Consider the following 22,254-nt stretch of genomic DNA (forward strand, 5'->3'; position numbering starts at 1 on the left):
TTTAAGATTGATGAACATTACAGAAAAGAAAGTTCACACTTGGACTGTACAGATTGAAAAAAGTCCCCTGTTAGTAGCTACACTATGACAAATTACCCCTCTTATACACACTCCAGCATGGATGCGCTTGGATGGAAAAATACACTGCTGTTACAAGTGTTTTAAAAAATCTACCCCATGAACCAAAAGCCAATCAGGGTGTGCACTGTTGCTCTTTGAGTGCAAACACAATGACGATATGTGATGATATAATTCAGTAAATCAACACAAATGCATTAGGACATGCTTAGAAAATTGTCTTTTAAGTAATAAGTATATGTGATGTGTATTACATGCAAATGTTATATGAAATATTCTATTATAATGATCTAGGTTACGTTCATGCACATAACAGAAATGAGGGTCAACCACTGGACTACACAGAATGACACTGAGCCCCCCCCCCCCGCAAAAATATGTATTTTTGATTGTCAAAAAAGACTTTAAGGAAGATTTTCTATAAAATGTTTTTTCTTTTTTTTTTAAATAAAACTGGTCCCGCACAGAGAGAGACAGAGAGAGCGAGAGAGAGAGAGAGAGCGTGTGTGTGTGTGTGTGTGTGTGTAGTAGAGCGTGTTAAACATTTCACTGCTCCACTGGAATGTGTTCCTCATTAACTTTGAAATATATTTTACAGATCTATATATTTACCATTCTAACATCAATATATAGGCTGTTGGTGTGTGTCTGTGTATGTGTTTGTCTCTGTGTACAGTATAACTCTATATGAGTGTGTTTATGTGCATGTATGACTGCGTATCTCTGTGTGTGTTTCCACAGCTCCCCCTGGAATGTTTTCCTATATGAAGTCTCTCCCACATGCCACTGAGTTATGATGTTTCCATCAAGTATTAAAGTAGACAGAAAGGCCCCTGAGCTGGACTCAGTAAGTCCCTTTAGTCCACCGCACTGCTGTGAAGATAACTTGTCTCACTCCCTACTAGGTGGCTGAGAATAAGGCAGTTCAACGTGTCAGTTCTGTATTGAGAAATAATGGTTGTGGTAGTAGCATTGGCCGCGTTGATTAAGCCGTCTGAGAATTAAGTCAAAGAATGTGTGTAAGAATATAAACTGTGTTATAGTAGTCTATTTTCTGGGCCTCTAGGGGCAGGGGAACACCAAAACAATCTGACATAAGCAGAGCCCTGACAAATTGTTAATTGGAAATCTCGCAGCACATAGCGGCTATTATTGTAATCAGGAAGAACTTCTGAGAAAATGTCTCTCAAAAGGGTGATGGGATGTTCCTACATTGTGAAATGAATAAAGTAAAGAGAATCACATGCTACGTGAAATACTGTTTTTTCCACTAAACCTAAAATAACCTAAAATAGCATCCTTATTATCCTACAAACACAAACACTATTTCCATCAGAGCTTACAAAAAATAGGTTACAGGTATGTTCCTCTATTTCCATAGAGGGTAAGCTTAGCTGGCACACAAATATTTGGTTGCTCACTTTGTTGTTCTTTGCTTTTTTCTTTTATTATACGCAGCAAGAAAATCTATAAGGGTCAATAGTGGCTATCTACTGTAAAGAGTGTCAGCAGCATAGGGTAGAATCTCATCTAATACAAAATTCTAGCTCACTTTCTGAATGTGGGGCACCACCAGGGTCATTAAGGAAGTCAGACAAGTTTATGAAAAGGCACACAGTTGGTGTGTGCATAAATCAATGTGACGCTAACTAAACAAACGCTGCTGGAGAGCAGGGATAATGAACAAAAATGGACTGAAGGCAAACTGAGTCTTAATCATGGGACAAACATGATGGAGAGAGAGAAAGAGGGGAGAAGGCAGGTGGAAAAACGGCATGAAAGAAAGCCCGAATATTACCAGTTACAAAGTTTAGAGAGAGCAGACCTGGCTTAAATGGTGTTTCTTCATGTTCGTTTTAACAGTTTAAAAGGCCTATAGCAGTTTGAAATATTTCTGTGTGATTGAAAATTCAACTAAAATATCATCAGCTTGTCTCATGTGGTAAATCACTGTTGACTTTTAGAATTATGCTCAGTAACAGCACAACAAATCACAGAAGTCTATGAAGGCTGCAAGAAGACACATGAGGCTCTTAATTACATTCAGAGGCGGCAAAATTTCACACTCTTTATCCCTTGACTAAAATATGAATATCAACACAAACAAAGAGTTGCCCGTAGGGACACAAAGCCTAGGCTGCTGTGAAGTGGGACATTAAAAGTTGAGAGCAGCCACGGGTGATCTGACAACACTAACACACCCATGGGTACCCACTCAGTCACTGGAATCACTATCTGCACATAATGACAGAAGATAGAGAGAGGGTGATGTTTGGATGTAATTATGGCACCAATATTTCACTGCCAACCAACATGGATAAACACTGGCCACGTGGCAGTATGTGATCCTCAGGTTTCCATTATGCATCATTACATGCAGAAAAAACGAGCAGTCAGGAACAACTGAGTGTCAGCATAGCTTGACTCCAAAGTTTCAGACTAAACATAACTTACTGTATATGGGCGATATAGAAAGATCACATAGACACACAGACACACAGACACACACACACACACACACACACACACACACACACACACACACACACACAGACCCCTGCAGATGGGGCACAAAGGTGAATGGGCAGACAGCCACTGAGCTATCCAAAATCCCTTACTGTGCACCGTTAGTGGTCATCGACAAAACTGCATTCTAACAGTTGTATACTAAGTAAACATAAAGCAAGGTGAGTAAAAGGGTGCAGCTTATCCCATAGGTGGCATACGCTACAACAGGCTGAAGGCATATGGGTTCAAAGATTGACTAAGAAACTTGCAGAAGTGCTTTGTACTTTCCTAGAGAAACATCAGTTTGTATTTTATTTAACTGTAAGCTGATAGATATATATATTTCTTTGGGGATTTTTTATTTTGGCATCGTCAGCTCCTTAAAAAAATTTAAAAAAAATCGGCGGAAGCTTTAGTCCGGATGCTGTACAGCTCAAGTAAAATGTTGTGTTCTGAGTTGTGCGTGCCCTGACGAAGAGGCCTTTTCATCTGATAAATCTTAAACACCACGATGGCCCACCTCTAAAATCTTCGATTTTCATTTCGGTGGTGATTGCTTTAGCCTTCAGTCTGATCTGCACAGTGGAAACAGCGAAGCCACCTGCTCTCTACGTGTTAACCCAGTCTTCAAGAAAGTTTTCAAGTTCGAGCCATTGGCTATGATTATCTCTGAAAGCTTTTGTCGTCTTTTTGCATTGACTCAGTTCTTCACGCTGACGTCCCCACCGCCTCACCATTGATTCATTTATGCAAAGGTTACGTGCAGCAGCTCAATTTCTTTCTTCAACCGCCAGGTTAATCGCCTTAAACTTAAAAGCTGCATTGTATCCTTTTCTTCGAGTGTTTTCCATGTTGATGAGGGTGAGTACAAATGACTTTAAGGTTTGTTTGTTTAAGGTCCTGCCACCTCTTTTTCACCTCTTCCACCTGTCTGCGCGTCAAAAATACTGCATTCATTTTCTTTGTAATTTTGGTCCAGATGGAATTTTTTTGTGTTGGTGAGGAATCACGGCCTTGTATAATATTTAAATTTGCTGTTAACTCATAAACAAGCAGATCAACTTTGTTATCGCAAAATCTTTGTTTTCGCTGTTTTGACTAACTTGGTGGTTGATCCATGATAGAAGAAGAGAAGGAGGCAGATTAAATTGCATGTTTATGCAATTTATGGTATAATGGGTGGAGAAAGGCGCTGATTACCCGATGAACCGCAGGTTTAGTAAATATGACGTAAACATATCGTATCACAGCATGCGCTTTCTGCGGGTTGGCCATGGCGCTGATAACACTACGTTTGCAAATGTACGTACATTTGGCACACAGTCTCAAGGTTTCACAGAACTATTGCATTGAATTATACAGGTGATCTTAATAAAGTGAGTAAATACTTAGTGAGTAAAAAATAAGCTAACCCTTTCCTCTAATCTCCCTGGTTTACTGTGTGTGTTTGTGTGTGTGTGTGTGTGTCTCTCTCAAAAACACAAACACAATGCACACAAATCCTTTTATCCCTGAGCACAAACTAACACTAAACCATTCAGCCTCTCCACAAGTCCAATTGTATTCACATCAGTGCATGCACAGTCACTCATTCACTCTCTCACACACACACACACACACACACACACACACACACACACACACACACACACACACACACACACACACACACACACACACACACACACAGTACAAGTCACAGATTCTGCTGCTAAAATGTATACGCAAATTCCTACACTCACTCTGCACTGGTGTTTGCACAGAACACTGATGGAACGAGCAGTGATGACAGGAGAAATAAAAGGTAGGTAAAGATGACAACAACAGCAATGACGATTAAAATGTGACAATGTGTAAATGTGTTGCCAACGTCTTGTTTATCAGACAGCAGCGCAATAAATCTCCTTGTGCCTGAAGATTGTGATTCATGATGGGAACCTTGGAGCCAGACAGTCAACAGACAGAATCCCTGTGGGTTTGATGAACTTTGTGGAAATTTGAACAATTATTCTCTGTTCAGTTCATTTCAGTTCATTGCAATCCGTGTTATGGGCAATTCAAGTAATTAAAACGGATGATTGCCCATATAATTACAGTATGATTTAAAGTTTTACAGTGTAAAGACTGTGTTGTCATTAGAAAAGTGAGATAAAATGAGGATGTTCTAGTCTACTACAAGCCCTTTGTTTAGGAGTCACAGCTTTGTGCTATAGTTTCCCTTGGATAAAAAATATTTCCGATAAACGTCTTTTACTGTGACATCTGTCATTTACAGATTTTCAAAACAATATTGATATTCCTAAGAGGGATTCTTAAGAATATCCATAGTCAGTAAACACACGCTTATTTGCACATGGCTGGAACTCTGAGGCTTAATGTAATAGCTTTTGTATCAACAGTCCAGCTAACTAGTTGCCACAGACACATGGGATGCTGTTTTGTTTAATAAAAAAGTACACATTTAGACTTTTGGTAATGCAAGTGAGGAATAAGATGATTAATATCATAATCACCAAAAGATTCTTAGATAAAAATGAGAAGACTAAACAACCCAATCACTTTATAATTATCACAAACATTGCTTGGTATAACACAATAACACAATACAACTCAACAGCACCATAATCTACAGATTCCAAAATTGACATAAAATGTAATCAACAGATGTATTGCTAGGCTGTTGGACTGCATAAGTTTTAGCTAGGTGTACCTCAGGGTCAGGTTATGCAGAACTAGTTCGTATGACATGCTGTCTGAACACGTCAGAAGTGTGTATACCTGATCTGAGTAGCCACAATGGGCACAGAGAGGGGGGAGATAGGGGGGATAAGTACAGCACACATTTCCAGACAGTCTCTCCCGGAAGACATTCATAGTGCTTCACTAGGTTGTTCACATAGATAAAGACAAAGATAGCTGAGCTCTGCCATCCTACAAGCAGTTCTGAAGAATAATATACTGGTGCCTCTAAAAAGCTGTACATTGAGAATATTATTATTTTTGTCTATCTGTATTTTATCTTTACCTTATGCAAAGAACTGGGAGTTGCCTTGAGTGTATTTCTCTGTCAGTACGGAAGAGGATTAGAGCCACATGTGAAAAAATGCTTAGTTCTGAGTTTAAAGTCAGAATTCTGACTTTACTTCAGAATCCTGAGACTAAAGTCAGAATTACATGACTTTGAACTTAGACCTAAAACAAAATTGTTCACATTTGGCCCTAATCTTCTTCCGTAGTCATCATTAATTTAAATAGGACATTTTCAATAAGGACCTAGTTTACTTCTCAGAGCATCTTAGTGCTTGTGCCATGTCTTCCAGGATGAAAATCGTTTTAATCTGTTTCATCAGGTTGACAAAAAGCTGTTCAATGGGTCACCAAGTCTACATGATGACAAATGTTCTATATCTGGTTATCCATGCTCAGCCGAAACAAATTCTGAATAAGTTCAGCCACAGCAACTTCAAGTTTCCAATAGAGCTAGTCTGCACTCATTTGATAAGATAGAACACAATGCAGCTCGGCCCAGCTTCTGCATCGCTGCACATTGTTGCCAGCTGAAAAAGCCACAGTTCCTTTCAGTCAGTGTGACAGACAGCAATCAAGTGGAGAATAATCGCTGCTTCTTTCTTAGAGCAGACAGAAGGGGAAAAGGCAGAGAGGAAATGTACTGTTGCTTTCTGCTTACTTCAGCTCTTACAAATGGTATGGCAAATAATTAGCGCTCTTGTTATCAACGAATGCTTGTGCTCTTCTGAATGGGCTGAAAAGAATTTATACAGCTGGTACCTCTCTCCTCCCTCCTCTCATCTCGCGCTCCCTCTCTCGTCCCCGCCGTCCCCACACCCTCTCCTTCGCGTCCTCGCTCCGTCTCCCTCATCGTCTATCCTCCCATTCAGCTCTCCTCTCCGTCCTAACCTCTCTCCCTCTCTCTCTCTCCTCTCTCTCTGCTCTCTCCTCTCCTCTCTCTCTCTCTCTCTCTCCTCTCTCCTCTCTCTTCCTCCTCCCTCTCTCTCTCTCTCTCTCTCACAGCAAAAAAAAACACTGTGTAATGGGTTAATGACACAAGCTGTAGTCCCTAAAGGATTGAGGTATGTAAGCAAAGAAAGAAATATATGAATGTCACAAATATGCACACGCTGCTCACTCACACAATGTGTGATATGTTAATGACAACAGTCACAGTTGTAGCTGCCCTAAAATACATAGTATGAATTGATTTATGGTCCTTTCACACAGCACATATTTAACCCCATCCTCTACCTCCGAACTGAAATGGCAACTAATTGCTCTTTTTCTTTGTGTCTCACTCTCCCCTGCTGCTTCTCTCTGTTTCTCTCTCCTCAGTCTAACAGAGAATGGTATGTGTTTCTATGAAAGAGAAATCAATTATAGCCTGAATAACTAGTGCCCTAACCAGAGTAAGAAAAGAAACTAAAGCTGACAAAAAGAAAAGGCCAGCACCCCCTGGTCATTTTCCAATGCAGCAGCATACATTTGGATTATAAAACACACAAATGCTGGAGAACGTGTTCTCAATAAGAGAGACATGGCTTCTGCAGCATCCAAAACTTCATTACAAATTTTACATTATCATCGAGGATAGATGGCAAGAGATATGGGGGATGGGGGGGAGGTGAGGAGGAAAGGGGATAAGGATGGAATATTATGAAGACAAATAGATTTTCCAATGTAATGTGAAAGGCCCCACATTTTATGAGAGACCCAAGAACAAGTGCCTGCAGCACTACGACAGCACACAAATCATGATTCAAATCATGATTCATAGAGCCAAGTAATTTCAACACATATATACGCCATTCACTGTTTTACATCGGCCTATGATTTGACAAACTGAAATGAGCATGAGTAGAAATTGCATTAGAGTCGTACAAGTTTATCTGTATAATATAGGAACCTTAAAGCTCATTACAGGATATTTAACATCGTGATTAACAATGACTCACTTGCTACAGTACTGCTGATCCCACTGAGAATCAATCAACCAGTGCAATGTGTTTCATTGTTTTTGTAGGCAGTAAGTCTTTTTAATGTGGCATAAATGTACTGATCACCATAATAACCTGGTTTCTGTTGATAACAAAAATATTCTGAATATTTAGAGAAAACAAAGTTCAGAGTTTTGCTTAAGAAATCCTGAGATCTTTCATTGAGGGTAAAAGGACAAATCTTCGTTTGTTTGCAAGTTGCTGCTGCATCATTATCAACCTTTATATAGTTATAGTAACTTAAAAGTGACTTTATCATCGTACACATCAATTACTATCCCTGTGTTTATTTCTCTTTTTATTGCAGTCTCTTATATTCTCTTGCTCTCATGGTTTTTATGTGTATTTCGATGTGTCTTTGCACCACACTTGGTTCAAACATTTTGAATAATGAATATGAAAAATAGTCGAACAAACAAAAACATATGCAGCCTGTGAATCATTGCTGTAGCAACAGTATGTCATGAACATCAATTTGGAAGAGAGCATTGTCTTTCTTTAATGAAATGCTGACATTTTAGTAGCTGCAAGATGACTACTTATTTTTACAAGCGAACGGAAAACTACAGTATTGTATATCTTCATCATGACTAGGGCTGTACGATATGACGAAAATATTTTATACATGATAACATTGGTTAACATCACAATAACAATATTACTTGTGATAAATGAAACAGATATTACATTTTTTAACAAAAAGTAAAATGTTCTGGTTTGAAGGGAAGCATTACAGTAAAGTGATTTATTTTTCTGAACTTTTTAAACTGTTCTAGCTAGTCTGTTTTTTGCCTTTACCCGTTTAGTCATTATATCCTCATTTTTCATGATTAATTATTATAGTAAATGTTTTGTGAAAGCACCAATAATCAACCCTCCAATATCATCGCAATATCAATACGAGGAGCAGTATTAGGTCAGAAATATTGTGACCTTTGAAATTCTCCATATTGCCCAGCCCTACTTTATGCTGCTTTTAGTATACTGCTAAAATACAATAACATACTTACTTACTTACTTGTTAAATAAAAAATTAAAAGGTAATCATTATTTTGCATTATTACTGTATTGAGCAAATTGAATATTGAACTGAACACAAAAGGCACCATTAAAAAAAAAAAACATTGAAGAATCATAGTTACATTTTAAAATTAAGTTTTCTACTGATATTTTCCTTCAACTAACTAAAGACAAATCCCAGAGTGTCTTTCTTGATGTGTTTATTGTGCAAGTTGATATTGTGAGGACGTTAAAAGAACGATTTATTGTGCCGTCCTGATCTTGACCAATACACTCTAGGTTTAAAATAATGTCATTGCTGCCTTGATATACCATATATAGCAAAGTGCAGAAAGGGCATTAATGGCAAACAATACACCTCATCAGATAAATTCAAACTGATAGCAGTGTGAGTACATGGTACAGTATGTTCTTTACAGTAGCTTAAAGCAACCACCAAGACATCCCAGGGGAGCAAGCGCTTACCTTCCAATAAGCCCTTTACCACTGCAAACTTAAGCTAATCAAGCAGTCAAGTTGTTTAATGTGAAATTCATTATTCCCTTATGTTACTTTATTAAGAGTGGATGTAGATGTAAACGAACAGCTAGGACAAATAATGTAATTACTGAGCGGTTATGAAATCAACATGGGCATCTGAGAATTTAATAAGTCATGTCTGAAGGGCGTGAAACATATCACCAATGACTTGCCACAAGTTTTGATCCCTTGAATCCCAATCCTGGCTAAGATACACACACACACACACACACACACACACACACACACACACACACACACACACACACACACACACACACACACACACACACACACACACACACACACACACACACACACACACACACACACACACACACACACACACACACACACACACACACACACACACACACACACACACACCATCCGCCAACTCCTCCATCCATCCGTAATAGTTAACTTTCTGCTCGGCTGGTTCGGTACAGAGAGACGAGAGCGAGAGCGAGATGGAGGGTGCTGAAGCGAGTCATGCAGTGGAGGAGGAAGAGGAATGGTAAGGTGGTAGCCTGGTTTCAGACCTCTGAATCGCCGCCCACATCACCAAATGTATCAGTGACTATAAAAAGGACTGATGCTGCTCTCGTCAATGGTTGTAATGGTGGAACAACAGAGCCAATCAGAACTTTGGGAGCGGGACAAATGCAGGTGACGTTACAAAGCTGTGCCAGATTCAGACAGACAGAGTCGCTATGATGCCTTCAAATGGAACTAGGTCATTGACCGAGTAAATTAACCAAATAATCAGGACTTCTAGAGGCCTGTCCTACAAAGCAAGATTTGGCGTTAACGCGGTATCTTTAGGTTCAATCCAGGGTTTTCTGTATCACCACGATGGATCACTTGTTACCTGGTTAAATCGTCACCCACATTTACTACTACGACTACTACCACCATTTGTAGTCACTGATCCATTATCTTTATTGTGACTATTATTGCCACTGTGCATGACACCCCCACCCGGCACCGCCCAAGCCTGGGTCTGTCCGAGGTTTCTTCCAAAAAGGGAGTTTTTCCTCGTCACTGTCGCACTAGTTGCTTGCACTAGCTGCTTGCTCTTGGGGGAATTACTAGAATTGTTGGGGCTTTGCAAATTATAGAGTGTAGTCTAGACCTACTCTATCTGTAAAGTGTCTCGAGATAACTTTTGTTATGATTTGATACTATGAATAAAATTACGGTTTCTGAATGTCCTCTGCCTTCAGTCTCCGGGTGAGCTGTTCAAAATCTGCATGGCTTTCTACGTCACTAGCTGAGAAGAGGTGGCTAACCATAGCACATGCTAGCGCTAGCACGCCAGCTCGTTCTCAATGACAAAACACTGCTACAACACACACTAGTTCACCATAATCTACAAAAGAACTACTTCCATGTCCCTGTTCTGCAGGTATTACACAAGTGACCCTCATTTAGAAGAAGTCTCCCAGCTAATCCCGCCTTGGACTGACCAGAGCTGGAGAAAGAGTTATCTAGCTGATGTTATCATTATCTAGCTACTACGCATGTGCGACTCCCAACAAAGATAGTATAGAAGTAAGATGTCTCACTCTGTAGCTAAAACAGAGACCTAAACACACAGGGTGAAAACAGGATCTGCAAAAATGTGCATTACAACAAAAACAAGATGTTTTTTGAAAATCAAACCATGTAAACCTCTTCTGGTACAACCTCAAAATACAATTGTGAACCTGAAAATGAGCATAATATGAGTGTTTTAAGTTTCATATCTTTTTAAGTTTGTATTTTCATACATTTTATGTATCAGAACTTTAATATATTTTGATGTGCCTCTGTTCTCTGTTATTTTAGTGAGAACTCATAAATACCTACTAATAACTAATGTTAGGGAAATCTATTTTGTTACGCGTATGTCCTGAATGTTAGGCTGGATTTTTATATATATATATCTATATATATATAGATATATATAGATAGATATTGGCCAATATATCAGGATATCGGATTTTTAAATAACCAAATATATATGTATCGGTTGGGCTCTTCTTCAGACCTTCATCAAGAGTATATCAAATAACAAACACAACCGTGCTTAAATACATTTTGCCCTTCCCATTCTGTATCCCCAAGAGTGGGACAATAGACAATTACTTATCAATGGGAGACCAGTCCAAACACAAAATCTTCACCCACACACACACACACACACAACACACACACACACACCACAACACACACACACACACACACACACACACACACACACACACACACACACACACACACACACACACACACACACACACACACACACACACACACAGCGTTCTGGCTACCTGGGAATACCAGGGACCGTCCCCGTGATTACGTTGTTTTTCCAACTGCATAAAAACTTGCTGCATGACTGCCACCAACTGTTGGGCATGGCCTAGAACATCAGGTGTGTGAAAACATGGAGGTCACCATAACAAAGAATTGCTGCTGTTTTCTTATGCGAGCATACAACAGCACATCAACAGGTATTTGTTTGGGTTATCTGCAGGACAACAAATGGGAATGAATAAGGTGTTGTTTTTTTATGCATTGGACTATTTATGAATAATGTGAAACATGTTACCTATGTCTGTGTATGTTTCTTGGCAGAAGCGTTTGTCCACACATTGAAATATTTTCAGTGCACTAAAGTCGCCTACATCAAACGTCAGTTGTCAACAATGTGTCACCAACTGTGAAACTCTGTTAACAAATCTAGCCCGAGTTTCCCACCTCTGATTCCCACAGGAAGTGATGTGAACAATGACGATTTCACTGGGAAAACTGTTTTTCCGATGAACGCAAGGACACACACACGCACACAATATGAGAGTAGAAAGAGAAGAAAGGATTCTTAGTATTTTTACAGAGGGGCTACATCTATAATAAGTTATCATAATATATTTCACTTGTATGATTGATAAATCACTCTCATCTTTCCATCTGTCTCTTACTCAAGTGAGCAGTTGGCGTAGAACACACTGGCTGCAGCAGGAACAATCACGTCAAACCTTCCCTGACGTCCATATAAAGATGATTTTGGGTGCGTCACCAAGGCAAGTAGAAAAGAAACAATCAATAGCAGATGGAGCGCTGGACAGAAGAGTGTGGTGAGATGGATATTTAGGTTGACATTTAAGCTACAGTAAATAACCCTCTGTGTAGAGTGACCTCTGTTTTGCCGAGGCAGACTCCGCTGTGGTAAATAAGGTCTGTTTATCCGTCTCCCTCTTTTTGGTTCTGATCCGCTAGCCTTCACCAATATCTGATGGACGTCAACAAACAGAAGGAGGTCAAGTTCAACCTGATCTAAATGAGCAAGTGTTTCTATTGTCGCTGAAGATAAAACAAACTGCCTTAATGTTTTACCTTTCAGAGATATGTAGTATCTATATGTATTAATATATAATATGTATTATTTTTAGGTGCTAGGTAATATTTAGCAGTTCCATGCAGTACATTTAGATTTATTCAACATCAAACTTTTTGCTGAGTAAGGAGGGATTTTTCTTCTTCCATTCTTGCCCCTCTTCCTATTCCCATGGCAGTTTCTTACTTCCCTCCAATCTTGCTCTCTCTCCTTAATGTGCTTTTTGAGTAAGTGGGAAAACAGAGCGGCCATACGCCCCAGCCTGCCATCAAACATTTAACATCACGTGGTGCTTAAGAGTGCAAAAGAGAGAAAGACAGAGGAGACAAAAAAAGAAAGGAAGAGGGATGCCTACAAAAGAAACAAAGACAGACATGGAAAGACACAAGAAAAAGAAGACAATACAGAAAGTGAGTCATAGGAAGAAAGAAGCAGGCAGAAAGAGTGACATTTACGAAAGACACACAGAGACAGACAAAGAGAGGGTGAGAGAGACAGATGCATACAAAGAAAAACAGAGAAAAAGGCAACAGCTGAACAACTCAAACACAAGACTCATTGTCTGAGGTTAGGAGTTCAGCAGGCAATGGTTCACAACAGAACAGCCAAATAATGCTAGCAAGGATGGAATTTATAATTCATCACACAATAGTTTGGAAAACTTGCTGCGTATTTTGGATTCAAGATAGGCATTTAAAACTCCAGGCAGTACTAGATGAGAACAATGCCCAGGCGTTGACCAGAAAGAGAAAATAGATGGGAAGAGATAGAATAATGGCTGTAGAGAAAGGTGGTGCACAAGTCTGGCACATGTGGTGGGAAGACATTTACGCCAGAAGGAGTGCATGGTCAGTAATACCCTGCATGATTCTGAGGAAAGGTGATTTTTTTCTTTTTTAAAGCAAAAGGATTATGTTATTTTGAGGTAATACAGTGTTTTATTGTCATTGGATAAAGCATGGCGCAATGATTAGTTCTTGCAATCCTTACTTTTTCAACTATTTATTAACTATAACCTAAGATGTACTGTGTGCCTGATAAAAAGAAGCATGGAAAATAAGTTTAAAACGCACAGTACTAGTTGGCAAGTGCCATTATACTTGGCAAGTGACATTATCCTTGATTGCCACACCTGACTGTGGATTTTTCGTTGTGTCTATTCTGCTCATATCCCCCCATTTCCATTTTAAGCTTTCTACCTGTCGCTCTTAGAGCATTACAATGAGCGAGCAGATAAACCTCAGTGTCTCGCTCAAGGACACTCTATCATAAACGCGGCTGCTAATGGGCTGGACCAGCAGTTAATGGTTATTATGGTTGTCATGGGTGTCGTCTTGTCCCTGGATCAAGCCCATATATTGAGGATTTACAAGAACAAACAAAGCAAAGGACACTACTGACATCTTTAATGTTTTCTAAATGAAGCCATTTTCCTTGCCCCCCCCCCCCTTGTACCCACCCAACCCCCATAAAATCTCTGTCTGAAATAGGCTCTACAATGACAGAGAGAAGAGATAAAAAGACATTAATCCCCCGTTCTGACTGCTGCTGGGGAGCGAGGACAGAGCCAGACATACATTTACAAATGCATCCAAAAACACATATGGCTCTAGCATAAAAAACTTATATACATAATCTGACATATTAACAGTTGTGACTGCACTACGTGACACACATAGCACAGACGAAAACACACACATTATCTGGTTTCCATCATATAAACAACCTTGCATGTTGACACAAAATACAGGAGCAGATTCTTATCTCTTTATCTCCTTTCCTTCTTATCCCACAACAGAAACAGATCCCCCCCCCCATGCAAGTAGTGACAAGTCATCATGTTTCCACAAATTTGTATAAATGTAACCCATTTCAGAGATTTTGGGTATATGCTAACTCCTTTTTTTGCAGACAATGTTGTTTTTTTTTACCTTAACCTCATACAATAAAGAAAACAAAGCACCTCTGATTGCAGCTGCCTAATTTGAACAGATTTACTGTAAATGCTGTTTTTATGTTCTATGACAAGAGTCACCTTGAGCCTTTGTAGTCAAAGCACAGCAGCTCTTTTCCCTCGCCTCTAATCCATACATTGCATAGCATAGCAAGCCCTCCTTTCACATCTACGGTTTGCCTAACTGCTGCAAAATGAAGAGGTAGACCCAGGGAGAGGGAGAGGGTGGGGGATGGGGCACAAAATGAGGCAAATAATCTGCGGTTTACATAAAAAAATAAATATATAATTTTCATGATGCTCCGATCTTGTTAGATTGAAGAAGCCAGACTCGCAGCTGCTGGGCTTCTTCTAGGAAATGTGCCACAAGAAATAACATGTAAATGAAACAACTAGATGTGAATAGAAGCAAATTACATGTTCTGTGATTTTGCAATGTATTTGTCATTTTGAGTTGAGGTTGTGTTGTGTTATGTAGAAATCCGTTGGTTCATTGAGGTTGTGAACCAAAAAAGGTTAAGAACCACCAGGTTGCATAACACACCTAACACTCCCTCCACATCACTGCAGTGATCCAAAACCAAAAATCCAAAGGGACTGATCCACACACACATGCAGGCACACACATGCAGGCACACACAGTCAGACACACACACACACACACACACACACACACACTTCACCCAGGTACAGGGCAGGGATACACTTCATCAAAATGGAGGACAGGGGAGCCTGCTGAATGGGATTTCATTCCATTATGTAATCATCTAACCCAGTGACAAATCACCAGACAGCAGCCCTCTTGTACATTTTTGGCCCTCTCAAAATCTTGTCATAAAACGGTTTTCTTTTTAGGAGATATTTTTTTTGTACCATCTACCTCATTTTCTGCATTTTTTCACTTTCTCTGGAGATATTGTTCTCTCCAAAACTCTTTCTCCCCCTTGTTGACTGTCTCTTTACCCTCTACCTCTCATTGTGCATGATACGTCTGTCTCAAGTCACATCCCTTTTCTGTTTTTTTACAACTACCTGCTGTTACTTGCCATTTATCTTAATCTCCCTGTCCACAAACTCAATCCCATTATGTCAAGTTTCCATTTTTCCCTTCCCACCTTATCTTTCCTTATTCTAATCCTGTGTCCCATCCCTCAAGCCATACACATTTACACTGTTTCCTTCATGTTCAAACCCTGCTTTCCCCCTGCTTAAAATTGTATTTTTTTCAATGACCCCACCACCACAGGCCTTACCAGGTATGGGCTACAGTGAAGCGTCGCCTCTGGCGGATACTCTTGTTGACCATCAGCTTGCGGAAGAGGCGCGGGGAGCTTCTTGGGGACAGTTTGGGCGATGTGGCGCCCCTCTTCCCTCCGACCACACCTGGGATTTTTGGAGGCTCCAGCTCCAAGTGCATGTGCTCCTTGAATGTCCGAATGCAGGAATCCATTTCAACACTTAGCTCGTTGGATGACATCCCTGCAGCCTGGGTTGAGTCTCTCTTTACTTTTTCAAATTCTGCCCTTTCCGTCCCAATTCAGTCACATCAGCTAGTCATGTACAGCTGTTTTCATCCTCCTCTTGCCACAGAGAAGTTTACACTGGTTGAAATGTTGTGGCGGAAGGATTGAGGCTACTTCACACACAAACATTCACCCAGAAAAAAAGGCCAGCTCAAGCATACCCTTTTGTTGTTTGTGTTGCCTGTTCTTTACAGGGTCAAGGATTAGCCAGCCGGCAGGCGTGCCCTCTCCCTCTTTCTTTCCTTTGGCTAATGCACCGTGCTTTCCTGCTGGTCTTCTGTTCATCAGAGGTTCTCAGAGGAGCTTCACCCACAGTAGGGTCACATCTACTCCTTGCAGAAGAGAAGAATTTCTCCTCTCATAAATGCTTCTCTACCATTTCCCTCCTGGTCTTGTTGTCTATAAAGCGCTCACCCCAGTGCTCTATCACTCTGGTTCTTTTTCTCTATGTCCCTGTGTAACTGTTGGTGCCTGCCGAACACACCCCTCAGTACCAGCTCTTTCGCTATGTCCACCCAGGCAGCTTGACGTAGGAGGATCTCCCTTATGAAAGATTTAAAAGGGCTGAAAACTGCTGTCTACCTCCTCCTGTCTTGCTCTCCCCTCCATCAAGCACTGCTTGAATGACCTCCTCTCTGCAAACAACCCCCACTTCTCCCAAAGGCACTCCCGGTGTGGCACAGAGTGACTCCCACTATGCCGAGCCTCAAGTCAAATTTACCTTCACTCGCAGTTAGAGCGGTGAGCCGAGCACAGGACAGCACGCAGGCAAATGCTTCACTTGCTGTTTCATTCAGAATATACACAAGGAGCTGAGAGCAGGCACGCAGCGAGAGCAAGCCACGCCTCTCCAGCTTTAGGATTGGTTGCTGGTTGTTGTGACGACAAGCAGGCAGGCACAGTAACAGGTCTTCAGATTTATTATTTAATTTCTGTTTAGCCGGGATTTGTGGTAATGTTACTGATGATGTTGTGACCTTTTGTGAGGCAGGCAACTGGGGAGTGCAGGCCAAGAAAAAAATGGCAATTTGGAAGGGAGATAAAAGCAAACAGCTTAATGGGCATCAGTGAGGAGAAACATACACACTGCGCCAAAGGTCAACTAATTCAAATAAACAGTCTAAAGCAAGCATAGCCTGTACATAAAAAGTCCAATTGTAATAAGAGGGCAACCACATAATAACTTTCTACATACAGTATATTCCATTATAATCTATCTACATGTACAATCTTTCTCTCTCTCTCACACACACACACAATTATATCTGAATTGAAACAATCCGACCACAAGATTGCCACAGTATGTAGCAAGAAAGAAAGAAAGAAATTGATATAATTCCACACACACAAAGGGATACTCAGAGTGAAGAAAAGAAGAAGGTAAAAAAAAGAGGGGAAATGCCCTAAAGGTAGAGAGCAGAGAACATGAGGGAGAAAAATCCAAGTGGAACATCAGAAGAGGCAGAATGGCAGCGTGACGAGTATTGGATGTGTGAGCTTGTCTGCTGATTTGTTTTGGTTGTGAGTCACTGATGATTCTGAGCCATCGAAGCATAGAGTGCTTTCTCACAAAATGCTTGCCAGTAAAACTTTTGAAAATAGTCCTACCAAGCCTGTATATAAAGAAGAAAACACTTGTAGTAATATGATGCGTCATATAAGAGTGTGCATCAGCCAATGATGCATGGCATTCCCTGGCTCTTTCTCCTCTGTCACTCTCCTGTTTTACTCCAAATACCAGGTTAAACAAATACTAAATAACGGAACTGCATCTTCTTCCTGACTAATAAATCCCAGTAGAATCCAATTCTTGTAGGTAAACTGGTTGTTATACACAGCATGTGAACGTTTTTTGAAGCCAGAAGATTCAGTCACTTTCCATGGACTAATGTTAAAACGGGCACAAACGCAAACAAAAGTGCATTAACTTTGGATTAACGAAAAAAAGAACAAAAGACAACAATGCTAACAGGGCTAACGAGGAGTCTGCCGTGTCAAGTAACAACCAAAAACAGATAATCCAGTAAAACATTAGCGTTAGTTATTGTCTTGTTGCTACCACTGCTACTGCTAGTCTATCTGCTGAAGAATTTGCCACATTGCCCACTGTTGGTAAAAGTTGAGGCTTCATTAGGAAACAGCAGCTCAAGAGAGAGGACGACAATATGCAGGTGTGGGGCACGACTGGGGCAGCATCCGTTGCAACTATGATTTATCTTCCCCATAACTGGACATATGCACAAGAGAAGAGTTTTGGAAGGAGAAAAAGCTGTGCACTTTGTTTGAGACGGGAATGTTGGATGCGGTGTGTAATGGAGCAAAGCCTTTGTTGCTTGATAACATGAAAGGTGTGCATTTTGCAGAGGAATGGATTATTGGGACAGTGATTAGCTGTGTACAAAAGAAAACATTTACAAGCACCGTGACAGCATCGCACATGAGAGAGCAACTGAAAAAGCTGAAATTAAAAGTGAAACACTCTCAAAAAGATTTTGGATATGAGTGGTAGTCTGATGCAGGAAACGATCAGCTCATTTAGAACAGCTTATATGGTTGCAAAGTGAAGGCTGGCTTACACAAAAATGAGTGCCCTAATTTAGCTTAATGAATTTAACCAGTCGGCACTGCACACAGATCCGACCGACCATTCCTGTGCTGCGACTATAGAGCATTGATTGCCAAAGAAATTAAGTCAGCATTTGTGTCTCATGTCACATCATTTGATGTTCCCATTAGCAGCACTTTGGATGAAAGTACCGTACATGGATGCACATACATGATCGTGTATGTAAAACGCACAGTCAACAGACAGTGTGTTTTTGACATAGTTGAACTAGACAGGGGAACAGATGCTGAGTCGATATGTAGTTCTTTAAATGAGAGCCTGGGATAGAACTGGGTAGGATGACAATTTTCTATATTAAAATCTCATCAGCGTTGCCACAGATGGAGGGTCTGTCCTGACCAGGAGAGAGAATGGACTTGTGACGAGACTTAAAAGGAAGTCAAGTCATGTCAATTTGCTGCCTTGCTCATCACTGGGAGTTTGCAGTGCAGACATTTTCTGATTAACAATGAACACATAGAATTGAGCGGACTGAAATTTTGACCAAATGGTGGAGCTACATTAAAAAGTTAAGGGATCACCCAAGTGATTACAATCCATCCTGAGGGTGACATCAATATCTACACCAAATGTTGTGTCAATCCAATAGGATCCATCCAGTGGTGTCCACGAATGTCTGTTCTCTTATCTCATAGCTGTTAAGATTTTTCAGTCCAAGATGGTGGACAGACTGACTGTCAGACATGTCACTTCATTGGCATGGCTAAAAATAAATAAAAAAAGCTGGTTTCAGCATCTCAAATGTGAGGATTTGCTGCTTTTTTTTACATTGTAAATTACCTTTCGGGTCATAGTTTTTTATTTTTTTATTTGAAGATGTCTTATTGGGTTCTGGGATACTGTGATGAGCAATTGTCTCTGGTTTTTATCTAATCTCCTTACATTGTTGAATGAGTGTAGGGTTAAACATCTTATAAGAATCCCTGCCCTTCTAAGCCCGACCTGTCACTTTCCATAATATCAAAACATTGCCTCAGCCTGCCCCATGTTGCCTTTGTCTTAGGTCTCCCACAGTAAAATCCTAAGGAGGGGAACCAGAACAACCTTAGGGACCTTAGGCCCTGTGTGTGTGTGTGTGTGTGTGTGTGTGTGTGTGTGTGTGTGTGTGTGTGTGTGTGTGTGTTTATCATGAGTGTGTGGGTCAAATGGAGGTGATCGGGAGTGCATGCGTGTCATGGGTTTAGGGGGGCAAACACAAAGAGAAAGCAGATAATAACGGGATGCTGTGAACTTTTTGATCCATATGAATTATATCCAAATAATCAATGCAAATAGAAACAAAAGATCAAAGCTTATTAAATAGAAAACAAACACAGTGAAAAATATGAGTAAAAAAAGACAGCAGAAAACACTAGAAAAGGGGTTACATGTGGTTCATGGAGAAATCTGGAGAATCAATTAACAACGTGTATTCTGATATGAAGATGACCTCTTACTATTTCTTCTGTGTACAATCAAGAACAGTAAAAGAGTGATGCTACAAACCTCTCCCAGGTTTATTTGAGTATATCGTAGCATGAAGACAGTTGTCCTATTTACATCGGTGTCAACTCACAGCCCAACAGACTTAACTACTGTGAAGAGGATTGCCATGCAACACAAACTGACAACCAGAGGAGCCGAGGTAAATGCAGATAAAAAAAGATTATTTTTCCTCTGAACCAAAACTCTCCCAAAGCAGATGAAATTGTGGAGCACGTGACTGCTCATTCCAAGGATTTAGCATAAAACTGGATCATATTTGACCATCCAATGTTCCACTAGCTAAGCTGTATAATCATGCAAAATTATGTTGAAATGTTAGATGCATGTTGACTGTTGTTGTTCTGGTAAAGCTGAGGTGAGCGGCATTTTCCCTCCCCATAGATTGATAGTAGTGTTGCACCAAGCTAAAGTCCAAGGTAGGTTTGCATATACATGGTAGGGGTTGGAACTGAATAGATGGAAAGTCCCATTAAGACAAATATAATCTTTGTGCATAATGTGTCTGCCTTGGTCTCTGTGCATGCTAAAATGAAATATGTAGAATCCTATTCTGCTTACTGGCTGTGCAGATTACTTACACCCACACAAAAGCCGTCTGGAACACCAGCAGAGAGAACAACACACTTCACAAAGAAAGTACACAGAGTGCAGACGAGTCATAATCTGACTAGTGTCATCCCGACCCAGGGTGAAGAGTGAATCCAAATATAGTTTCAAATCAAATTTGGAGAGGGATCCGAAATGACAAAATTCATTCATGGCAGGAAATTATATCATTATACATCACAGAGAGCACTGGCTTGGACTTTAAATAGATACATGTTTACAAGCAGTCTGCACATCCTTAGTACGCAATGGACATGCAGGCTAGTACCAGGCATTATAATCAAGCAGAATAAATCCCATTTGATCATTCCCCTTTTCTCTTGTGTAAACACTGTGAATGGCTATGGGTCAACTTTTGTGATGTTTGTTTGGCATTCTTGAAAACTAGAAGAAGAAAAAAGGCAAAAGCTGTAATCAAAGCTAAATTTGCCTGCCAATATTTATTCATGTATTATGGCCAAAAGCAAAGGGGACAGGAAATAGCCTGGGGAGAGTTGTAAACAAATAAACAAAGTTGTTAGTTATGCAACTTTTTAATCAATAACTTTACTGTGAATCTCATATCACTGTCCTGCACTCACTATAGCAAAGCAGCATCTCTCCTTCTCTGCTCCTTGTATTATTTTGCTCTGCCGGTATAAAGAATAAAAGGAAACAATATTTACTGAATGAGATTGCGCTCCCTCCCACTCTCAAACAGGCTGGACACTGGAGAGCCAAAGTCAATCAAACTGGAACTTAAAGAAGTCAGGTCAAAGAGATTCACAGTAACATGAACAGGGTAGGGTAATTGATGGTGTTGTTCTTATCCAAAAAATACACTGCATACTACTAACTAGTATTTTCATCTTAGTTTACCATCAGCTAGCATTTATAATTAAATTCACTGGATACACGGTTTAACGTAATTAGCTCTAACCAGTGTATTGCCATGTGTATTTTGTCCATAGACAATCATTCCCAAAACATCCCAGTAAATCCTGTAAACATATTATTTGAAAATCTTTACAATCATTCCCCGAAAGAACAAAGCAGGCCTGCCTCATTGCAGGATCAAAATGTTCCTCAAAACTTGCCATTTTCAGCGCGTAGCCTGCTAGCTCAAAGTTTCACGCGGTTTCCCAAAACACACAGACTTTAGCAAGGTGAGGGACATCTGGGGGCACCGGATGTTCCGCCCATTATTCAGTAAATGAAGTGTTGTTGATCCAGACTAGCTCCATTCCACCCCTAAGTGTATCTGTCCTAAACATGCACAAGATACATTCTGATTGACACACACGTGGAGTATTATTAATTAGGTGTCGACTTTCAGTCATTGACACTCATTTACAGTTTCTTTCTGCACCACGCTGACTGACCACACACACAATCCATAAGGCACTCTGAAACAATTGTGTATATCAGCAGGGAAAATAATTGGATCCCAAAATAACTTCTTGCTCCCTCCACTTCCTTCCAAACATTAATGAAAGCCCTTAAATAAATACAAGAGAAAGGAAGGCTTGAGAGGAAACGAGGAACTGTGCTGATAACTGCTGTTT

At 40.3% G+C, this 22,254-nt stretch overlaps 1 protein-coding gene across 2 annotated transcripts in view; it reads right to left on the minus strand.

Moving 5' to 3' along the window:
• pde4ba (phosphodiesterase 4B, cAMP-specific a) overlaps window positions 1-22,254 on the minus strand; it is a 192,436-nt gene that overhangs the window by 108,827 nt on the left and 61,355 nt on the right. The window contains exon 1 of one of the 2 annotated variants that reach the window (XM_032524912.1): window positions 15,724-16,776. The exons of the other annotated variant lie outside the window; for it this stretch is intronic. Within the exon in view, the coding sequence (XP_032380803.1) occupies window positions 15,724-15,947 (224 nt within the window). The 5' untranslated portion in view covers window positions 15,948-16,776. Of the gene's footprint in view, window positions 1-15,723; window positions 16,777-22,254 lie in introns of those variants that run through there. 2 annotated transcript variants of the gene reach the window in all.

The sequence above is a fragment of the Etheostoma spectabile genome, chromosome 9, assembly GCF_008692095.1.
Source record: "Etheostoma spectabile isolate EspeVRDwgs_2016 chromosome 9, UIUC_Espe_1.0, whole genome shotgun sequence".
NCBI classification, from domain to species: Eukaryota; Metazoa; Chordata; class Actinopteri; order Perciformes; family Percidae; genus Etheostoma; species Etheostoma spectabile.